General features: G+C 36.1%; 1 protein-coding gene across 1 annotated transcript; it reads left to right on the top strand.

Annotated features, from left to right (window-relative positions):
- The first annotated feature begins 4534 nt into the window (after positions 1-4534).
- On the top strand, positions 4535-7919 carry sox19b (SRY-box transcription factor 19b). Its single transcript, XM_056461406.1, has 2 exons — positions 4535-5436; positions 6241-7919. Exons 1-2 carry the CDS (start codon positions 4802-4804, stop codon positions 6485-6487), a joined length of 882 nt encoding a protein of 293 aa, XP_056317381.1. The 5' UTR covers positions 4535-4801; the 3' UTR covers positions 6488-7919.
- Positions 7920-21988: the final 14069 nt, after the last annotated feature.

Genomic DNA, 21988 nt, shown 5'->3' with positions numbered 1-21988 from the left:
ACCGGCAACTTATCCAGCACGTTTTTACGCAGAGCATGCCCTTCCAGCCGCAACCCATCTCTGGGAAACATCCGCACACACTCATACACTACAGACAATTTAGCTTACCCAATTCACCTATACCACATGTCTTTGGACTGTGGGGGAAACTGGAGCACCCAGAGGAAACCCACGCGAATGCAGGGAGAACATGCAAACTCCACACAGAAACGCCAACCAGCGACCTTCTTGCTGTGAGGCGACAGCACTACCTACTGCGCCACTGCATCGCCCACATTTCAGACATGATTAAACAATTATGTTAAAGTTAAAACAAATCTGTTTAAAATAAATCTGTTTAGCACATCTGAATGAGCACTGTGCTACGTCCGACGGACAGATCGCACTATTATGTCTTTCTTTACTTTTTCATTCTTTTAAAACATGTTTGAACACATTTTAATATGTTATTCAGTTTTATTCTTTGTTTTTATTTTCTTATACTTGTTTGTTTTGCTTCGGTTTTTGTAAAGCATGTTGAATTACCATTGTCGATAAAATGTGCTATATAAATAAACTTGCCTTGCCCAAAGATTAGTTATTTATATAACTAATAATTTCTTAGACATTAGAAATCTTCCAATGTCTATAATTCAAAAACAACTGCATGAACACACACAAAATCAAGGGTTTGTTTAGTTCAGTGAAAGTAGTGTTGATTCTCTTTTACTGGTCATTTTACCACCGCATCTATGGAAAAAATATTGCTTGAGGAGGCTAATAATATTGACCTTTTATTTATGCTTTTATTCTAGCCAAAATAAAACAGATAAGACTTTCTCCAGAAGAACAAATATGATAGGAAATACTGTAAAAAAATCTTGCTCTGTTAAACATCATTTTGTGAAATATTTGGAAAAAAAAAATCACAGGAGGGTTAATAATTTTCATTTCAACGTTCAGCAGATTTGCAGTTATATGTATTAATATGTTCCTTACAGTAAATTAGACATTATTTAAATGTAACTGTTTGCATTAAAATGTACAATTTATAATGTAATTGTGATGTATTTTAATTATTAAAAGTGATTATTTATTGAAAATTCAATGTATTTTATCTATAAACACACAGTCAGATAAATAGATTTTGAAAGGGTGCCTAGAGGTCCTACAGAGGGTTTCGCTGGTATAGCACTGTGAAGAACCCCAAAAGATGCCTATAGACCATTTCAATGTGGTCATGTCATTGGCCCATGAACATTTCCTGCTTGTTATTAAATTATTTCATAACTTTAACAAGAGGCAATTCAATTATAACCTAATGTTAAAACAGCTATCATAACATTATTTATCAATATGTGGCTCTTTTTGGATTCTCAGTAGCTATAGAAATTAAAAATGTAAAACAGGAAATTCATTGGGACCATTGTTTTTGTTTACATCCCTCAAAATGGTCTATAGGAACCTTTTATTTATACAGTGCATAAACATCAGCGTTATATCAAATAATTCCTTATACATTAGAAACCTTTCAGATGAAGATAAATATTGATTTTAAAGTTTGCAATAAAAAAACTGCATCAAGGCAAATAAGCAAAAGGAGTCTAGACAGTTCAGTCAGAGAACCGGTGTTGATTCTCCTCTACAGGTTCATTCAGGTAGCCATGTTTGAGCAGCTTACAGCCCGGCTGAATGGGGTGGTTATCTTTTGTGTGCGCTTTGGAAAAACAACTGTGTTGTAACTTGTTTTGGACATACATATTCAAACCCGTGAAAACACTGGTTCAAAAAAGCAACACAATAGTCAGAGAGAGGCATGTGGTGCACATGTGTATGCAAACATGAGGTCTTTCAGCTTTCTGTGAGTATTTGCAGGAGCTACACTTAACATTTCAGAGAGGAACTTGCTCCTGTCACAAACCAAACTGTTTAAAGAAAGCAGATGGCAAAATAAGTTGGTCTCTCTTCATAAAGAGGATTACGATCTGTTTCAAAATGTTTATATACACTCAAAAACAACAACATTATTGTTTTTTTTTTTCATAATTGTTTTATGTTCAATCCACTTAAATTTGTAAAAATAATATGTTTACTTTATGTTGTCCCTAAACAAATCGATTGAATGGAACCCAGTGTATACTGTAAAAAATGCTGGGTTCCACGCAATTCCTTCATGTTGTCCCAACACAAATCAATTCAGTTAATAACTTTTTTTTGCTAATTTATGTGGATTGAACATAAAACAATTAAGTTGTCTCAAAAAAACCCTTAAGAATTATGTTGATTCAGCTCATTTTAAATAAGTAGTTTGAACATTCAGCAAAACTAATTTTGTGAGTGGATATGGAAGAATAAAGCCCCACAATTTGTGGTGCGATTGGCATAAAAGCGTAACTGTCAGTCACGAACAGAGGCCGCAAACATGGTTCACAAAGCACCTGCAAGCTCACAAGCACTCACACCTGTGTCTACAAAGAAAAGAAAAAGCATCATAAAGCTTTGCACCCACACCTTTTCTCAAGCAATTACAAACACTGAAAATCACACACCTATAGAATTTTCTGACAGTTGCGTGTCATAAATTGTCATCAAAAGGGAGTAATGGCATTTTGTTGGCTACTTAAGGACTTGAAAACAAGCACCTAATAATTATTGACTGGCTGTACCTCGCATGTTTGTTTTTATCTGTACTCAAAACATTCGGAAATATTACGATGATTTTAAAAGTCGGCTCACCAAGGCTGCATTTGTATTATCAGTGATGAAATAATCATATCGTCCAATATTAATTCTATTTTGAATAATTGTTGAGTAAATTTATTCAGAAAAGGATATTCAAATGTATCCATTTCAATCAAATGCTGCTGAGAACACAACTCTATCAACCTTGAAAACTGTTGTAGGGCTACTGAAATTCAGACGTTCCAATAAATATAATAAAAGTAAAAAAAAGAAGAGAAAAAAGAAGATAAACATTTTATCTTCAATGCTGATGTTTATTAAAGGAGGAATTCAGCTGCTCAAGTGACTAACACGTAATTTTACTGAAAGACTTATTTAAAATAAATGTTAACTTTCTATTCATCAAAGAATACTGAGAAGTAAAATATATCTACACCAAAATATGAAGGAGATTGCATTTCCAACATTGACAAAGAGAATCATTATTAGAGCAATTCCATGCAAATGTCAAACATGCCACGAAAAAAATTAAGTTTTCACCAAAATAGCGAAACCCTTTCTAGGTTTTTTGTGTAGGATTGTATTTGGCAGTACTGTAAAATATAAAAAATGTCTCTGTCAATGTGTTCAAACAATTATATTTGATTTACCAAAGTCAGACAAGTGGCAGTTTCACATCGGTCACATCCATAATAGTGAGGGGTCACATCCATAACCAAGATTTTTCCCTTCGTAAATGCAAAATAAAATCAATCATTTTTGTTTTATATAGAGAGTCAACTCTTATCTTTCAGATTAGCATTATTTCTTTTTGGTTGTGCAGTTAAATTCACAGAATTTCTACAAAGTATGTTGTATACTGTAAACTCTTAGACTTTTTTGGTCACATCCATAACACATGTTTATTTTCCTCATTTAAAAAATAAAAAATGTTTACAGATTGATATCTTTCTGCTCCCATAACTCTGTGGTTAGTTGTTCTGGAAAATATAAACAGATGTTTCAATATAATGTTATCATATACTTTATCAGTGTATTTATTTTTGACTTTTTACTGCAAATGTCTCATCCATAATGCTAGAATTGCTAAACTACTGAGCAGCAGCAAATGTGCATATTAAAATGGTTACTAAATTAACACGTGACATTAAAGATGGGAGAAATAACCCTGACAATTCATGCTCAATTCAATTGAAATTATTTTTACAATAATACAGTTGATGCTGCAAATTTGTAAAAAAAAAAACAAACTAATGTTTGCAAACTCTTGAGCCATGCTGTAAAAAACATCTAATTTTAAATCAGTAAAGCCAGGAAAACCAACTAATAAATAAATAAATTTCTTTGTAATTATAACAACATGCATGTGTGTTAAGCATCACAAGTCTTCACAGAAAATGTCTGAGCTCGGTCTTTTTCCCATGACCCCAGGATGGTCGGGTTCAGAACTAACAATAGAAGACACAGAAAGTGTAAAGGTGCAAAGTGAAACTAATTAAGTCATAGAAAGAGTTTCAAAGAAAGCCACAACAACACAGCATATGTGTGTACCTTTTAAATGCTTGCTTACGGGGTCCGTATTAAAGCATGGGCACGTCTACCACAATATTTTATTGCATATTCACTTACAACCGTTATACATATATATAATACGACTAGTTTTATTCTTTAAAAACAATAATATAAGCCTCGGTTTCGCTCTCTGCGTGCCTCTTACCTCTTGCAACAAGTGATCAGATCTGCTGCGTGAAACGCCACATCCCTAACAATTGTTATGCAAATTAGCAAAGGGTTGCGTTGAGCGCTCATTGGTCAGACGTGGAATACAATTATACAATTGGTTCAACGTGGACTGCAAACTATCGCTGCTCAACAAGTGGCTTGTGGAGAGTTCAACACAGAGACAAACAAGCTGTGATTCCTTTCGCGCTCTTTTCTACTTTATTTTGCTTTAGTAACTTTTCTAAATGCTTTGAGTTTTGCCTCTTTGCTGCTGCTTTTATTTTGTGGCGCTTTCTTCGTCCAGACAATCAAAAGTCTTCACCTGCGCCGGATTTGTTTGACTTGATTAGGCTCGCTCGGGCACTTTTAATTGGCTGCTTTACGCGTTGCGCTGTTGAAACTCAAAGCGAGAAGTGGCATGATGTACAGCATGATGGAGCACGAGCTGAAGACCGCGGGTCCACCCCACACCCACCAGCACAGCCCGGGCATGTCTCCTCCGGTCAGCGGGGTGGGAAACGCGCACCATGGCTCGAAAAGCGCTTGTCCGCCAGGCGTGGACCCGATGGACAAAGTGAAGCGGCCCATGAACGCGTTTATGGTCTGGTCTCGGGGTCAAAGGAGGAAGATGGCCCAGGAAAACCCTAAAATGCACAACTCCGAGATCAGTAAACGGCTCGGCGCGGAGTGGAAACTTTTAACGGACGTGGAGAAGCGGCCGTTCATCGACGAGGCCAAACGGCTGCGGGCGGTGCACATGAAGGAGTACCCCGACTACAAATACAAGCCCCGGCGCAAGACCAAAGCTCTCATGAAGAAGGACAATCCCGTCGGCAAATATCCCCTCGGAGCGGGCAACCTGTTGGCATCGGCTGTGGCGCAGGGACAAGGTGGCAGCCCGAGGATGGACGGCTACGGTTGGGGTCACGCCGGTGGGTACATGGGCATGCAGGGCGACGCGCTCGGATACCCGCAGCAACTTCACCGGTACGACCTGTCAGCTCTGCAGTACCCGGCGGCACAGCCCTATATGAACAGCGCCAGCTCTTACAGGTTTGTTTTGAGAAAAGGGCTCTCAAAAATATTGACAATCTATGAAAATTGGTAAACTAGTGCGCGAAGCGATAAACAGATTGATATTAATACATTAAACACGTTCAGTTTTAATAGGCGTAAGTTAATGTTTAAAGCGTTGAAAGTCAGAGGTTTTAGCTTAGAACTTTTATAAAATATTTTCATCAGGCGAAAATCCATCTTTTGGGCATCTAAAGGTAATTATATTTTGTTTATGAATGTTTGAAGTTAAAGGGATAGTTCACCCAAAACAAACAAATCTTTCACCATTTACTCACCCTTCAATTGTTTTAAAAGTGATTTACCTTTTTCTTCTGTTAAACATAAGAAATCTTTAAGAAAGCTTGAAACCTGTAACTTAACTTCCATTGTGTTAGTTTTTCCTACTATGGAAGTCAGTGGTTACATGTTTTAAGCTTTCTTCAAGATATCACCTTTATAAGAAAATAATGATCTCTTGTGAGTAAACGTTCATTTTTGGCTGAACTTTCTCTTTAAGGTCTCTGACTAATTTAATTTCCCAACACATGCATTTGTCTAGATTATCTCCTCACATCTACACACTTATCAGTTTGCCTGTTAATCATAACTGCACACTTATTTAGCATTTGTCTACAGATTTTCTCCCAGAGTCACCACAAGTAAGCTGGCTTAACCTGTATAGACCTGTTGTTTTGGAACAAACGCAGAGGCGTTTATGTGTGGAACGATACAGATTCTCTGTGCTGTTAATCCTGGATATTTTTTTTTTGACTCTTTTGCCCTTTTTTTTCTTCTCCACAGTCAGATGTCCTACAGCAGCAGTCCTCAGCAGCCCAGTCCAGTGATGTCCATGGTTAAACCAGAACCCCTGTCGCATTCGCCCACTGGAGTACCAAACCACCACCGTGGTGCTTTCCAAGGGGACCTGAGGGACATGATTAGCATGTACATTCCAGGCGGTGATACCAGCGAAAGCTCAAGCCAGAGGGCTTATCCTGGTGTCCAACAGCACTATCTTGGTGGAACTGTTCCCCTCACTCACATCTGATGTTTAGGGAAATTTTCCCTGAACTGCTATTAGTTGGATCCTTATTGGGACCGTAGTACCACTCGTATACCGTGTGGATTACTGAACACTTCTGATTGTTTACTACCTCCTCGCTTTGAATGATCTGAAGTTCTGTATAGAAAAATTTAACCATTTCAGTCTTTTGTTTTGCATCTGTCACATTTTGACCGGTCACCTTTCATTTTCTAACTTTTCCTGAAATTAGGATAGTGCAGTCAGCTTTTTTCCCCTCCATGTTCCAGCTCAGAGGTCCTCTTCCTCCTAAATGCATAGTTTTTATTATTATAATTATAAACAGTGTTCTTTTGTGCTTCATGCAATGTTTAGAACATGCGTTGTTCATGCAGCAGTGGGCAATCATGATCCAAAATCTAATTGGGGTACAAAACAGGGCGACTCTGAAAACAGGTCAACCAATAATAATCACAATGGCCAGTTATAGACATACCATGTGACCTCTAGTGTAAATTAGTTTTTGTGTTGTGAATCCTGCTATTATACCCAAACTGGCTAAGCGCACTGAATAACTGAGTGTTTGGTCAAGTTGACCTTTTGTTTCTTTAGGTTTGGGTATTGATGTATAGCTAAGTGTTTTGGACAATCTCAGGGCCTCCTTCAAATAAATAGTGAGAAGATGATGGTATAGATTGCCTTTATTGAATGGGTTCATAATAGTGAGAAAAAAAGTCATTATACTTTCCCTACTTTGAATAATATCTGATTTCATATGTATCATACATGTTTGTGAACTAATCTTTTTGTTTCTAGTCTCTACAAGGTAATTGCACTCCTGTAAATGGTCCGTGTTTGGCCATACAGATTGCTAAATGTTGAGTTTTTCTAGTTCCAGCATTTCCCTCTTAAGGGCTAAACTCGAATGCACTGATCTTCGCTGTCAGTCAATGCACTTCGTTAGACTAGGAGGGTTTCTACCTCATCTGGTCTTTCTCATTCTGCCACAGCATTAAGTCTGCTGCTACCATTACAGTATGGTTGACCAGTGAGTTCAGTGGACTTGACTGAAATGTTCTGTTGGGCACTGTTTTTGTTTAGTCTTTTTCCACAGTGTGACCTTTTGTCAACAAAATGCAAAGTCATGTCAAGGTTAGTTTTGAACTCCTGAACTGTGCAGGTGGCAATTTTGAGGCTGTCAGAAGTTAAATTTGACCTTTTTTTTATTTTTGCTGCCACAAAGTTTGTTCAGTTAGTTACTAATGTTTTTGTTAATTGAATGGTGATTTAAGCACAATGGAAAAAAAGTTTACATTACCATTGAAGTGAGTTTGCAGCTTACTGTTTAATTTTTTTTTTCTTTTAATGATTTTAATCTAGGTTGTAAATACCTTTTTGTACAGTGTATATTTCTTGGTTTTGTGGCTCTTATAAGGGCCGTTTTACAGAATAAAAAAGACAATGCAACATTTTGTGTCAAGTTTTGATTTTGTTTAAATCTGTATAGACCATTTCAATGTGGTCAGGTTATTGGTCCATGAAAACGTCCTGATTGTCAAATCATTTCATAACTGTAAGGCAGTTCAATGATAGCTTTACATTAAAACACATAGGATTATTTATCAATATTTGGACTTTCCGATTCTCAGAAGGTTTGGAAATTAAATGTAAAAACAGGAAATACTTTAGGGCCCTTGTTATTGTTTACATACCTCAAAATGGTCTATATTGTATGCAATTTCGAATTTATCATGCAAATCTAATTTAGTTCCAATTATGACCGTCTCCTTGGACCTTCTTGCTAGAGGCAAATTACTTTTCGTAATCTGCCAAAAACATTTTAATGCGAGTAAAAGTGATGGTTGAATAACAATTTTAGCCTTTGTGCTGTTATTCACCTCTTGGAGACTTTATGGTAAAACAAAATCACTACTACAAGGAATCGTTCACCCAAAATTAAAGTGTCATTTACTCTACTTGTTTTAAAACTTTTAAGAGTTTTTCTTCTGTTTAGTTTAAATAGTATTTGTCTTTTCTATTATGGAAGTCAGTGGTTATGGGTTTTCAGCTTTTTTCAAAATATCTTTAGTGTTAACCAAAATAAATAAACCTATAGAGGTTTTGAACCATTTGAGGGTGAGTAAATTGAATAAATTATCACTTTAAATATATAACGTGAATAAATGCAAATTCCTAAGAGGCCAAATGTTTAATCGGGTTAACTTAAGGAAAATTTATTAATTATAATTTAGAATTTATCAATATTATCTTTTATTTGTGATTAAGCACAAATAAGGGTATTTTCTTTTAAACCTTTTAATAAAAAGTATTAATCCATGCATCTTTAAGTAAGCCAGATAGGAAAAACGGTTGATTTAATTATACCTTAATTGATAAAAGGATTAAATGTGAAGAAAACGGGCAAAACAGAACGGTTTAAAGGCGACATCATCTCCTTTGCCCCCAGATTCACTGTCCACCTCAGCATAACCCTCTCTCTCCAGATTGAAAACTGGTTGTTGTCTCGGTCGTAATTGGCCGTTTCGAAGGCACATTGTCCTTTGCTTTTGAGTTCGCAGGTGTACGTAGTAAGCCACTGAATCCGGAGAGGCTCCCTTGGACCACTTTGTTCCCTTTTCTCGCCTCCCGCTGTGCGGAAAATTAGCGTTGCCGTCGTTTCTCCCCGTTTTCTCCTCGGGTTTAACCCCCTCACCTCCTAATGTCATTCTCATGAAAATGTAAGAGCTGCTGCGGCTAATCGGAGGGCGAAGGGAGGGGGGCTTTGAGAGCCTGTACTTTTATTTACCTTGATAACAGTTCAGGCGAGTTTCCAAGTTAGAAGTAAGTAAAACAATATCCAATAATACTTTTAAAATTGTTTTATAAGATAAAAATATCAAGGTTTCAAAAGAGCTCTGCTTACGACTTGACTATGCCGGGGGGTTGAGAGGGCGAATGTGGGTGTCGAGTTGGGATGGGGGTGCTGGATTTTCTGGTGAGAAACATAAAATCACTTAGCAACGACCAGTGAGGCTTCAACAAACTCCCGTGGGCTGCCAGTTTGTAGATTAAGGCCAAAACTCGATGTCAAGGAACTGACTGACTTTGTACGAGATATTTAAAGTGTTTTTTTCCCGTGCTTAGTTTCTTAACAAGCGTTTTTAAGTAAAAATAAAACGTTTAATATGAACTTGACAGCCTTTTACTATTTCGTCATAAATCCGGAAACGAGATTAATGGTTGCTCTAGTAACGGGGGGTGCGTATTATTTATTTACATGCATTCCGAGGGAGCCGCTCCCCTCCTGCACGCACAGACTTCACTGCTCGACAGGTGAAACAAGCAAAGAAAACTGGCGATTATGGGCATGAACTGACACTGTCAATTTTCAGATTTTTTTTCTTTAACTATATACTTCTGTACAGGATAAACTGTTTAAACATACATGAACATGTATCGGCCAACATGTTAGCTTTAAATCTTGTTTGAGTTTCTCCAGTTGAACACAAAAGAAGATATTTTGAAGGAAGCTGGCCACCTGTAACCATTGACCTCCATAGTATTTGTTTTTAATACTAAGTAAATGATTACAGTTTTCATCTTTATTCTTTTGGGTGAGTAAATAGTCAGTACATTTTCATTATTTGGTGAAATATCCATTTAATTCATTCATTCATTCATTTTCTTTTTGACTTAGTCCCTTTATTAATCTGGGTTTGCCACAGCAGAATGAACCACCAACTTATCCAGCATATGTTTTACGCAGCGGATGCCCTTCCAGCTGCAACCCATCTCTGGGAAACATCCATACACACTCATACACTACGGACAATTTAGCCTACCCAATTCACCTGTACCACATGTCTTTGGACTGTGGGAGAAACCGGAGCACCCGGAGAAAACCCACGCGAACGCAGGGAGACTCCACACAGCAACGCCAACTGACCCAGCCGAGGCTCGAACCAGCGACCTTCTTGCTGTGAGGCAACTGCACTACCTACTGCGCCTCCCCCATTTAATTCATGTTATTCTTAAAGTAAAAACCTTAAATAATTTGTAGCATCGATTCAACAAGGTCTTGGTAACATACTTCTGAGATTTTAGTCCATATTACTGAGAGCATCGCACAGTTGCTGCAGAATTGAATGAATGAAATGACTTATTATGTCACATCCTAAAGGTGCTCTTTTTTGGATTGAGATCTGTTGAATATATTAACCAGCTCAAGAAACCAGTCTGGGATGATTTAAGCTTTATAGCATGTTGTCCTGTTAAAAAAAGCATCCCACATAACAAAATTTCTCTGGCCCAGATTTGGCCCACACAATCAGGTTTTGCTTGGCCCACGTGCCGCAGTGAATTACGGTACATGACTGGACCAAGTCTGGCCTCCAGACAAGGGCCAAACATGGACCATATCTGGGTCAAGTCACAGCCAAGTAAAAAACTGGGCCTGAACTGGGCCAGATAGGTTGGTGTGTCACGATTGCAATGAAATTGATAAACCCATGAAGCATTGCGCTTTAGACACACTCTGGCCGTGCTTTTTCTCAATGCGACCTGATTGGTGGAATTTTTTTCTTTACTTAAAAATAATTTTAATGTATTTTAAATGTGGGTCAAGACAGACCAAACTTATGTGGCCCACGTATTATTTTTAACATCTGGGCCAAATACTACATTTTACATCTGGCCCAAATCTTGTGTGCCGCCTTAAAGACAGTGCCACCTCTGCCAAACCCGAGCCATGTTTGGTCCACAGCTTTATGCCAAATCTGGGCCAGAATTCTTTGCTACCTGGGAAAATCCACAAAATGGGTGAATCATGATCATAAAAAAGACCAGTTTTTATCAATGTGTGTCAAAAATATTCCTCACACTTTTACACTGGCGTTCTGAACCCTTGAAACAAGGCATAATAGATTTCATGTGATTTCATGTTTCATGTCACAATTTTGCCAATTTCTGACCCTATCATCTGAAGTTTGCAAAGGAAAAATGAGTTTTTTCAGACCTGGCAACCTTCTTGACATTTTTTATTATTAAATTCTGGTGAGTCTGTGTAAACTGTCACCTCAGTTTACTGTTTGTAGCTCACAGAATTACCACTGGTGTGATCTTCTGCTGCTGTAGCTCATCTGCTTCAAGGTTTAATGTCTTGTGTGTTACCCAGAGATGCTCTTCTGAATACCTTGCTTGTAACAAGGGATTATTTGACTATTTACTGTGGCTATTCTCTCAGATTGAATCGGGCTGGTAATTTTCTCTGACGGTTGGCATCAAGTTATTTTCTCTCAGACAATTCTCTGTAAATATTAGGTATGGTTATGAATTAAAACCTGATGCTTATATATTAAACTTCTGCAGATTATATTCACCATGTCTGAATGCAATGCGATTTGCTGATTAGATCTTTACGTTAACAAGTAGTTGAACAGGTGTACCTAATAAAGTGGCCATTGATATCAACCCCAGGCTGCATGTAACATTTTTAGTCAAGATAAAATTATGTGAACAAATATTTCCACTTTAATTTTAGATTGTTTCTCACACTGATGTTGTGTCATCCTTTTATTGTTCAGTATGTTTTGTTTATACTCATTAAAATGTCATTCACTCTGAGTTTGAATCATTCAGAACCATACTTCAGTGCTGCTTCTCTCTTTCACAGGAAAGTAATAGCTGGAACGAAATATTGAGGGTGAGGAAATGACATGATTTACATTTTTGACTGAGCTATTACTTAAACAGACTCTATTTTATTTTCAATCTGTCCACAGGTCTACATCAAAACATCTTTCATCGCTCACTCATCTGATGTCTTCTCAGTCATACCTCAGACGCTGTGTGTGCACAGGTGAGTGAGTGGGCGTAAATTTTCCTCTTTTTTTTTTTCTAACAGAGCCGTTTCGGTTGGCTGAAATGCCACCAGGGCTGGAAACATGCATGTGTTTGTGAGTCAGCCTAGACAAGAGCTGCCTGTCACGCAACATAAGGAGGGTGGACATCGGATAACAGTCTATGTTGTGTCTGCCACTTGCCAAATTTAATTTTATAGGCTAATAACATGAAACCTTCTTAAAGAGAAATCTAATTTGTGTGTGCCATTTACAACAGCTTGTGTGGACAAAACATGCATTCCTTACAGTAAAAGATGCAAGAACAAACAAGAAATAGCAACAAATGTGCACACAGCAGGCGGGATGTTTTTGCCAAATCTATCAACATCCTGTATCTTGATCTTTCTTTTTTTTAATCAAGATTTGGATGCTGTTCTTTAAGAGGGAGTAGGTGTGTACCTCATAACTTTATTCATTCAGAATGACATAAAATGAAACACACAATGATTCCGGCTTGTCAACAAAACATGTCTACATCAAAAGGCTGGCATGAGGCCAAAGCAGTAGCCTACCCGCCTAACTTAGCTCATAGTTGGCAACGTCAACGGTATAATGAGTTGTTTTGGATTATAGACAAGTTTTATACCACTCGAAGATTACTTTTATTTGTTATTTAAAAAGGTAAGGAGGAAGTTGAATATTGATTAGTGTACTGAGCTTGTAGTTCAACTTATTTTCTTCGATCCAATAAAAAATGATTAGTTATTAGTAGGGCCAGACAGAATCTGCGGACATTTTTTGTTATTTCTGTGCAGAAGTTTGTAAAAAAATAAATCTGCGCATTTATGCGGAATGATTTTGGGAGTATCATAACTCAAAACGTAATATATGAAATAAAACATAATAGCTTTTTAACTTTTATTGTATGTTTACAATGCAAATCCATCTAGATCCACTTGTTTGGTAAACAAAGCAAGTCTCTCATATAATATATGAACTAAAAGACAAAACTGTACTGCAAATAATTCAAATGAACACCTTCAGATTAGTCAATAATATTACTGAAATTAATTTAAAAACTGAATAAATATAAATTTACACACATTTACACAAGTAAATAAATAGACACAATGATGAGCTAAAAATCTGTGGATTTCTGCACTCGCAGATTCTGTGTGGGCCTAGTTATTAGTTATTACACTCAAAAAATTACATTTGCTGTTTGTTAAATGAGCTGAAACAAGACAATTCTTGTGTTATTTTGAGGGACAACTTAATTGCTTTATGTTCAATCCATTAACTTGTAAGAACTAATAAGTTAACTTAATTCCTTCATGTTGTCTCAACACAGATCAATTGTGTGGAAATCTAGCATTTTTTACAGTGTCTACAACATTAAATAAGACTAGGTTTTCATTTGTTGAATGTATTATTTAACATAAATTCACAATAAGCAATATATACCCCTATGGCATGGATTAATGGTAATTTCAGCATTTACTAATTCTATTTTACTGGTCAAATCTAATGATGAAGTCATTGAAAATACAAATAATGATCAGTTTGATCTTTACTAACTGATGTTAACAAAGATTAATAAATTGCATTAATTAAAGATGCACTGATGTATCAGCTAATACTTTTTAGAGCTATTAGTTATTAGCCAGTTGCGTCAAATTTGTACTGTTTGGGGAAAAAAGAACCCAACAATTGGGTTTGTCTATAATTGACCCAAATCTGTGATGAAACAACACAGCATTTTTAGAGTGTAATATTATTAATGCTGTATAAGTATTATGAACTATTAGTCTTTGCACTCTAAAAAGGTTGCTTCAATTCAAAATTGAGTGTAATACACTCAAAAAAGTTCAATCTACTAATATAAAATAGGCTAAAACAAGACAATTCTGGAGTTTATTGGGACAACTTAATTGTTTTATGTTCAATCCACTTAAATTTGTAAGAACTAATATGTTAACTTAATTCCTTCATGTTGTCCCAACACAAATCAATTGTGTGGAACCCAGAACTTTTTACAGTAAACACAACATTTAATAAGACTAGGTTTTCATTTGTTGACTGTATTATTTAACACGAACTCACAATAAGCAATGTATACTCCTATGGAATTTATTAAAGGTAATTTCTGCTTTTACTGTACTGTTTATTGTTAAATATCTTGATGAAGTTGCTGAAAAACACTAACAATGCTCAATTTGTAGTAATATTATATGCCAGGCACCTAGGGTCTGAGAGTAACGCTATTTCGATTCTCTGTATGTCCTGTACATGTGGTTGAATTGACAATAAAGCTGACTGACTTTTGACTTGGTTCTTACTAACTGATGTTATAAAGATTAATAAAATACATTAATTAAAGATGCACTGATGTATCAGCTAATGCTTTTTAGTGCTAATATTATTAGCCTGTTGCATCAAATTTATACTGTTTGTAAAAAAAAAGAACCCAAAAATTGTGTTTGTCTATAACTGACTTAAATTTGGGTTTAAACAACACAGCATTTTAAAGTATAATATTATTAATGTTGTAAAAGTGTTCATAATTATTAGTCTTTGCATTCTAAAAAGGTTATTTCAACTCAAAACTGAGTGTAATATGGACGAACTTAACCCAAATTTTAACCCATCAGTTGGGTTTGTACTGTATATATTATACCTGTAGCCTATGTTATACCTAAACTGTGAAAAAATGCTGGGTTCCACACAATTCCTTTATGTGGTCCCAACACAAATCGTTAAGTTAACCTAATCGTTTTTACAAATTTAAGTGGATTGAACATAAAACAATTAAGCTGTCCCCCAAAAGACTTAAGAATTGCGTTGGTTCAACTCATAATAAATAAATAGTTTGAACAAATAAGACATTATTGTTAAGCATTTAACCAAATATTTAGGACCAGTTTCGGATTAAATCAAAAATGTACTATGTTCTATAGAGACCTCAAACGTTAAAGGCCATCATTGGAGCAGCCGTGGCATTCTGTGATGGAGCACGTGTACATATGTGTCAGGTTAATGTGGTTAATAGAGGAAGCACTGAAAGAGTGATTGACAGTGAACACTAATGAGCACCACACCCTGGGCAAGACTGGTCTTGCAGCAAATCAAGCGAGAGCGAGGAGCAGTGAAACACAGGCAGACTCAAACAAGATACTCAGCATTACTAATTAAAAAAAAAAAAAGATCAACCCATCACCTGAGATCTCATGCAAGCAGAGTTAACATGCAATGTTAATAGGCGTACCTGTGATGTTACTACTGTCAGTATAGTTTGACAAGAAGCTGGGAGCTAAAAATGTTGCCAATCTGTCATTATAGACTTGTGTGGGCCTTCGCTTTGTCAAGCACAGAGATGAGGAGGTGCTGTTAAGAGCCACTGATTTAAAGATAGAGGTAGAGGAAACAGTCTCCTTCTCAGGTGAGCTGAGATAAGAGCGTGGGCTGAACTTCGAGGGATTCCCGACAGAAACGATGGTGGAAAAATAGATTGTGTAATCCAGCTAAATGCATTAGAGAGCAGGGTACAACCTAACACTTTTTGACTTTCTCAGTTTGTGATCTGAATCCACATGGAGATCAGAGTAAATTATTTTTCCCAATTAGACTTTTGTTTAGGCACTTGTTTCACAGTTGATTCATAATTACAGTTTACGCTTTTTACAATATAATTTTTAAATATTATTACAATAAAATATATATGGAATATATAAGGAATCTAAAGCGACACATGAAAACTTAAATGAGTTGATCTAGGGATTTATATATATATGTACAGTTGAAGTCAGAATTATTAGCCCTCCTGAATTATTAGCCCCCTTGTTTATTTTTTTCCCAATTTATGTTTAGCGGAGAGAAGATTTCTTCAACACGTTTCTAAACACATAATATTGTACATAATATTTTACTAGATATTTTTCAAGACACTTGAAAACTTAAAATGACATTTAAAGACATTTAAAGACTTAACTAGGTTAATTAGGTTAACTAGGCAGGTGAGGGTAATTAAGCAAGTAATTGTATAATGATGGTTTGTTCTGTAGACTATCAGAAAAAAAGTTAGCTTAAAGGGGCTAATAATGTTGACCTAAAAAAAAAAAATAAATAAATAAATAAATAAATATCTATATATATATATATATATATATATATATATATATATATGTGTGTGTGTGTGTGTGTGTGTGTGTGTGTGTGTGTGCGTGCGTGCGTGCGTGCGTGCGTGCGTGCGTGCGTGTGTGTGTGCGTGTGTGTGTGTGTGTATGTATATATACAGTGCATCTGGTAAGTATTCGCGCTTGACTTTTTGCTTTCATTTATTTCCTTATAATTCTACACACAATAGCCCATAATGGCAATGTGAAAAAATATTCTGTGAAATTGTTGCCAATTTATTAAAAATAAAAAACATGAAAAATCACATGTACATCAGTATTCACAGCCTTTGCTCAATACTTTGTTGATGCACCTTTGGCAGCAATTACAGCCTCAAGTCTTTTTGAATATGATGCCACAAGCTTGGCACACCTGTCTTGCCCATTCCTCTTTGCAGTACCTCTCAAGCCCTATCAGGTTGGCTGGGAAAGGATGGTGAACAGCCTTTTTTTTTTAGATCTCTCCAGAGATGTTCAATAGGATTTAGCTCTGGGCTCTGGCTGGGTCATTCAAGGACATTCACCAAGTTGTTGTGAAGCCACTCCATTGGTATTTTGGCGGTGTGCTTTGGGTCACTGTCCTGCTGGAAGATGAAACGTCGCCCCTGTCTGAGGTTTTCATTCAGGATGTCTCTGTACATTGCTGCATTCATCTTTCCCTCTCTCTTGACTAGTCTTCCAGTTCCTGCTGCTGAAAAACATCCCCACAGCATGATGCTGCCACCACCACGCTTCACCATGCTGACCGGTGCCTTGTTTTCTCCAAACGTAACGCCTGGCATTCACTCCAAAGAGTTAAATTTTAGTCTCATCAGACCAGAGAATTTTTTTTCTTATGGTCTGAGAGTCCTTCAGATGCCTTTTGACAAATTCCAGGCGGGGAGTGGGCTTCCGCCTGGCCACTCTACCATACAGGCCTGATTGGTGGATTGCTGCACAGATGGTTGTCCTTCTGTAAGGTTCTTCTCTCTCCAAAGAAGAACGCTGGAGCTCAGACAGAGTGACCATCGGGTTATTGATCACCTCCCTCCCTACAGAGACCCTTCTCCCCCGATCACTCCGGCCAGTCCTGGTGGTTCCAAACATCTTCCACTTACGGATGATGGAGGCTACTGTGCTCATTGGAACTTTCAGAGCAGCAGAAATTTATCTGTAACCTTCCCCAGCCTTGTGCCTTGAGACAATCCTGAGTTGAAGGTCTACAGACAATTCCTTTGTCTTTATGCTTTGACATGTACTGTCAACCCTGGGACATTATATAGACAGGTGTATGCCTTTTCAAATCATGTCCAATCAACTGAATTTACCACAGGTGAACTCCAATTAAGCTGCTGAAACATCTCAAGAATGATCAGTGGAAACAGAATGTACCTGAGCTCAATTTAGAGCTTCACGGCAAAGGCTGTGAATACTTATGTACATGTGATTTTTCAGGTGATTTATTTTTAATAAATTTGCAACAATTTCAAAATATCTTTTTTTACATTGTCATTATGGGGTTTTGTGTGTAGAATTTTGAGGAAATAAATAAATTTAATCTATTTTGGAATAAGGCTGTAACATAAAAAATGTAGAAATGTGCCATTGCATAAGCAGATTTTTCCTATAAGTTTGAGATCCCACCTTACCTAAGATAATAAATTAAGGATGTACATACATGTAATGGTCAGAAGCAGCTTTAGCAAAAAAATAATAGATAAAACATAGAAAAAAAGGTAAGAAAAACTCACGTGTTGTAGTGCAGTAGATGTATAACCCGGGTTGTAAACTTGGAAACAAACACTTGCGATCGGTTCATGAGATCGGCCATATCAGCAAGTACCAATCGAGTTGTGAAATGTAATTATTGACCGATACCGATTTTTGGCAGATCGTTCAGAGCATCCCTATATTTGAAGTCAGAATTATTAGCCCTCCTGAATTATAAGCCCCCATTTATTTTTTTCCCCAATTTCTGTTTAACAGAGAGAAGATTTTTTTCAACACTTTTCTAAACATAATAGTTTTAATAACTCATTTCTAAAAACTGATTTATTTTAATTAGTTATTAAAACTTGACAGTAAATAATATTTTATTAGATAATTTTCAAGACACTTCTATACAGCTTAAAGTGACATTTAAAGGCTTAACTAGGTTAATTAGGTTAACTAGGCAGGTTAGGGTAATTAGGCAAGTTATTGTATAACGATGGTTTGTTAGACACACACTAGCACGGGGAGAACATGTTAACTCCGCACAGTCAACTGGTCTGGTAAGGACTTGAACCTGTCACATTTTTGATGTGAGGTAACAGTGCTAACCACTGGGCCACTGTGCTGCCCTATTGAGGAAAAAAGGAGGAGGTGGAGGGAGGATTCTTCAAAATGAATATAACTGAGGTAAGATACTGTGGTTATTTATTGTGAATTAGGAATCATCTGATTGGTGAATCATGTGTTAGCTAAAGCGGGGCCAGCTGTGGTCAATCATAAGCACGTGATCCTCTCGGAATTTGTTTATAAATAAACTTCACAAGGCAGTGCGGTGGGGCAGTGGGTTGCACGATCTCCTCACAACAAGAAGGTTGCTGGTTCGAGCCCCGGCTGGGTCAGTTGGCATTTCTCTGTGGAGGTTGCATGTTCTCCCCGTGTTTGCATGGGTTTCCTGCAGGTGCACCAGTTTCCCCCAAAGTCCAAAGACATGCGCTAAAGGTGAATTGAATAAGTTAAATTGCGTGTGTATGTGTGAATGCAAGAGTGTATGGATGTTTCCCAGTGATGGATTGCAGCTGGAAGGGCATCCAATGTGTAAAAACATATGCTTGATAAGTTGGCGGTTCATTCCAATGTGGCGACCCCGGATTAATAAAGAGACTAAGCCGAAAAGAAAATGAATGAATGAAAAATAAACTTTACTAAATAACCAATGAGAGATTAAAATAGCAGCAGATTTATGTATTTTTAAATATACACCAAAAACCGATCAAAAATTATTTCAGTGTTTATTTGCTATAGTTATAGGTTCAATGATTGGTATCTTCAAAATTAGTTTTGTTATGGTAGCATATGTGGAAATATTTAAACCATGCGTGTTACACTGTCCAGTGGTGCCCCTCTCACACCTATTCAATTCTTTGTCATTTTACTTTTATTTTATTGAGTAACAGTAAAATTGTGAAAAATTATGAGAATACATTTTCATTTAAAAAAGTTTGTGATTATTAACATCATTATTCCAATCATCAATCATCAATGATCCTTTGGAAATCAGTCAAGCTGACAAGAAACAATTCTTAATATCATTCCATTAATTTCATGACTTTGATGAATCATTGACATTTATTTTTGAGTTTATTGTAATATACATGTATTTACTGCCATGTTTAATTCAGTGCATCATCTAAAAAATTATTGGTTATTAGAGAGTTTAGTTGAGATTTCCTATACTTAGAATTCCTCATGTGTAATTTTATCCAATGAATAAATGTATTCGAATAAAATGGTCTGTGATGAGCATTGACAGGAGTGTTTGACATATACTCTCCCGAGCCGATCGACAAGAATAGCCGGTTGTATTTGGGGGTGGAGTTGAAGAGCCATCAAGTCGGATGCTTTGTGCTTACGTAGACTCCACAAGATTAACACCTACATGAAAGCACACTGAATGACTCTGCAAATTTAAATAAAATATGCATCCTAAATTGCAATGCCAATAAATAACAAGCCAAAATAATGAAGGCAACCATAGAATGGGGATGTGAAATAACTGAGGAATCTAAGATATATAATGTCTTTTTGGTAAAATGACAGCTGTTCCCTGGGTTTATTGTGAGCTGTGAAGAATGCTTTTATTTTAATGCTCAAAAATATGGGATAAATTACAGAAAAAGATGTTTCATTCACTTATTATGGCAATAACTTTGTCTAATTCGTTTTTATGAAATTTTATTTGGAGATGCTGCAACTCTTTATAGAGAATAAGCATTTTGAAGGATTTACAGATTCTTTGGTTTTGCATTATACTTCTTATTTTGTGATACATTTTTTATTGAACAGTTGGAAATAACCTAGCATACATTGTTATTGACAAGAAGAGCAACCAATTGCATTTTCTATTAATACAACACCCCACCCAACCCTTGGCGAAAATGATAAATAATTAAACAAAAAAGGAAACAAATCGGAGCCAAAATTAAGAAAAGAGAGAGAAAAAAGTTACAATACATATAAATAAATAACTAGTAAATTAATTAATTAATTAACCTTTGCAAGTGTTTACAAGGACACTTTTAACAAAGGTAGATTCATTGCACTTGTATACATAAATTAAATAAAATGAAAAGAAAAAAATTCACAATAGCATACCTTTTATCTTAGGTATTATTCATTAGGTTATAGTTTTTGTAGAAGCGCCATGCATTCTTGCCACAGACAGTTCCATATTTGCAATGTCCAATAACATATACATCTAGTGTTGATAGAGTGTGGATTTGTATTATACTTCTTTAAAAAAATGTTAGTGCTTGGCAAAGATTAATCACATCCAAGATAAAAGTTTGTTTTGACATAATATGTGTGCGTGCTGTGTATATTATGTATATATAAATACATATGCATACATTTGAGAAATATTATTATTATAATTATTATATATCTATTAAAAAAAGCTTTGTATAGTTTTGCTTTTATGTATGTGTGTGTGTATTACATATACAAATATATACGACACACATATCTTATGTCAAAACAGACTTTTATTTTGGATGCGATTAATCTTTGCCCAGCACTAATTTATTTATAAGTGGATATTAAATTTTATAGTTTTGACATTTAAATACCATATAAATATTAGCTCAATTCTGCTTTCATATTAAAGGGACAAAAATTATGAATGAGAAAAAATATATATAGAATATATAATAGAATATATAATGCAATTAATTAATGCTAAATCATCTAAACTGGCATTGGAAATGAGGTGAAATTGTCAAGTATTTGGCAAAATACAGAATAATAATACAAAATAATCTGAACACAATGAAATCAATCATTTGCTCTTGCTGCTTTAACTTGATATTTCTTGATAAAATCTCCCATTAGATGCCATCGCTTATCTTTGCACATTTGCATTCACCCGTCCCGTCTGAGAGCATGAGGACTATTGTTCAACCAGTACTCTTCTCTGTTTATGTCTGCCTGTGCTCTGTAAATCTAGACTAACCAACCCATCTGGACCTACAGGAGACTCAGGGGTGCCACTTATAGTGAGAAATAATTGACACGTTAGAGAAAGTCACATTGAAACTAAACAGGTAATTGAGGAGTGTGTAATTTTAAAGTGAAAGATGAGTTCATCAAAAATTTTAATTCTGTTATTAATCACTCAGTCTCATGTCGTTTTAATCTCCTAAAAACATCCGTTGATCATCAGAACACAATTTAAGGTATTTTAGATGAAACCCTGGAGCTCTCTCGTTCTGCAAGGTCACAAGATCACCAAGTAGTTCAGAAAAAGGACCAAAAAATTGTCAAAACAT

This window comes from Danio aesculapii, chromosome 7, assembly GCF_903798145.1.
Source record: "Danio aesculapii chromosome 7, fDanAes4.1, whole genome shotgun sequence".
In the NCBI taxonomy this organism is placed as follows: Eukaryota; Metazoa; Chordata; class Actinopteri; order Cypriniformes; family Danionidae; genus Danio; species Danio aesculapii.
This window is presented reverse-complemented; position numbering and strand designations above follow the sequence as displayed.

What these genes read in the sequence shown, in the direction of transcription:
- sox19b (XM_056461406.1), top strand. Translation starts at nt 4,802, where the DNA reads ATGATGTACAGCATGATGGAGCACGAGCTGAAGACCGCGGGTCCACCC. An exon ending in AACAGCGCCAGCTCTTACAG is followed by an intron (nt 5,437 to 6,240) that starts GTTTGTTTTGAG and finishes TCTTCTCCACAG; the next exon opens with TCAGATGTCCTACAGCAGCA.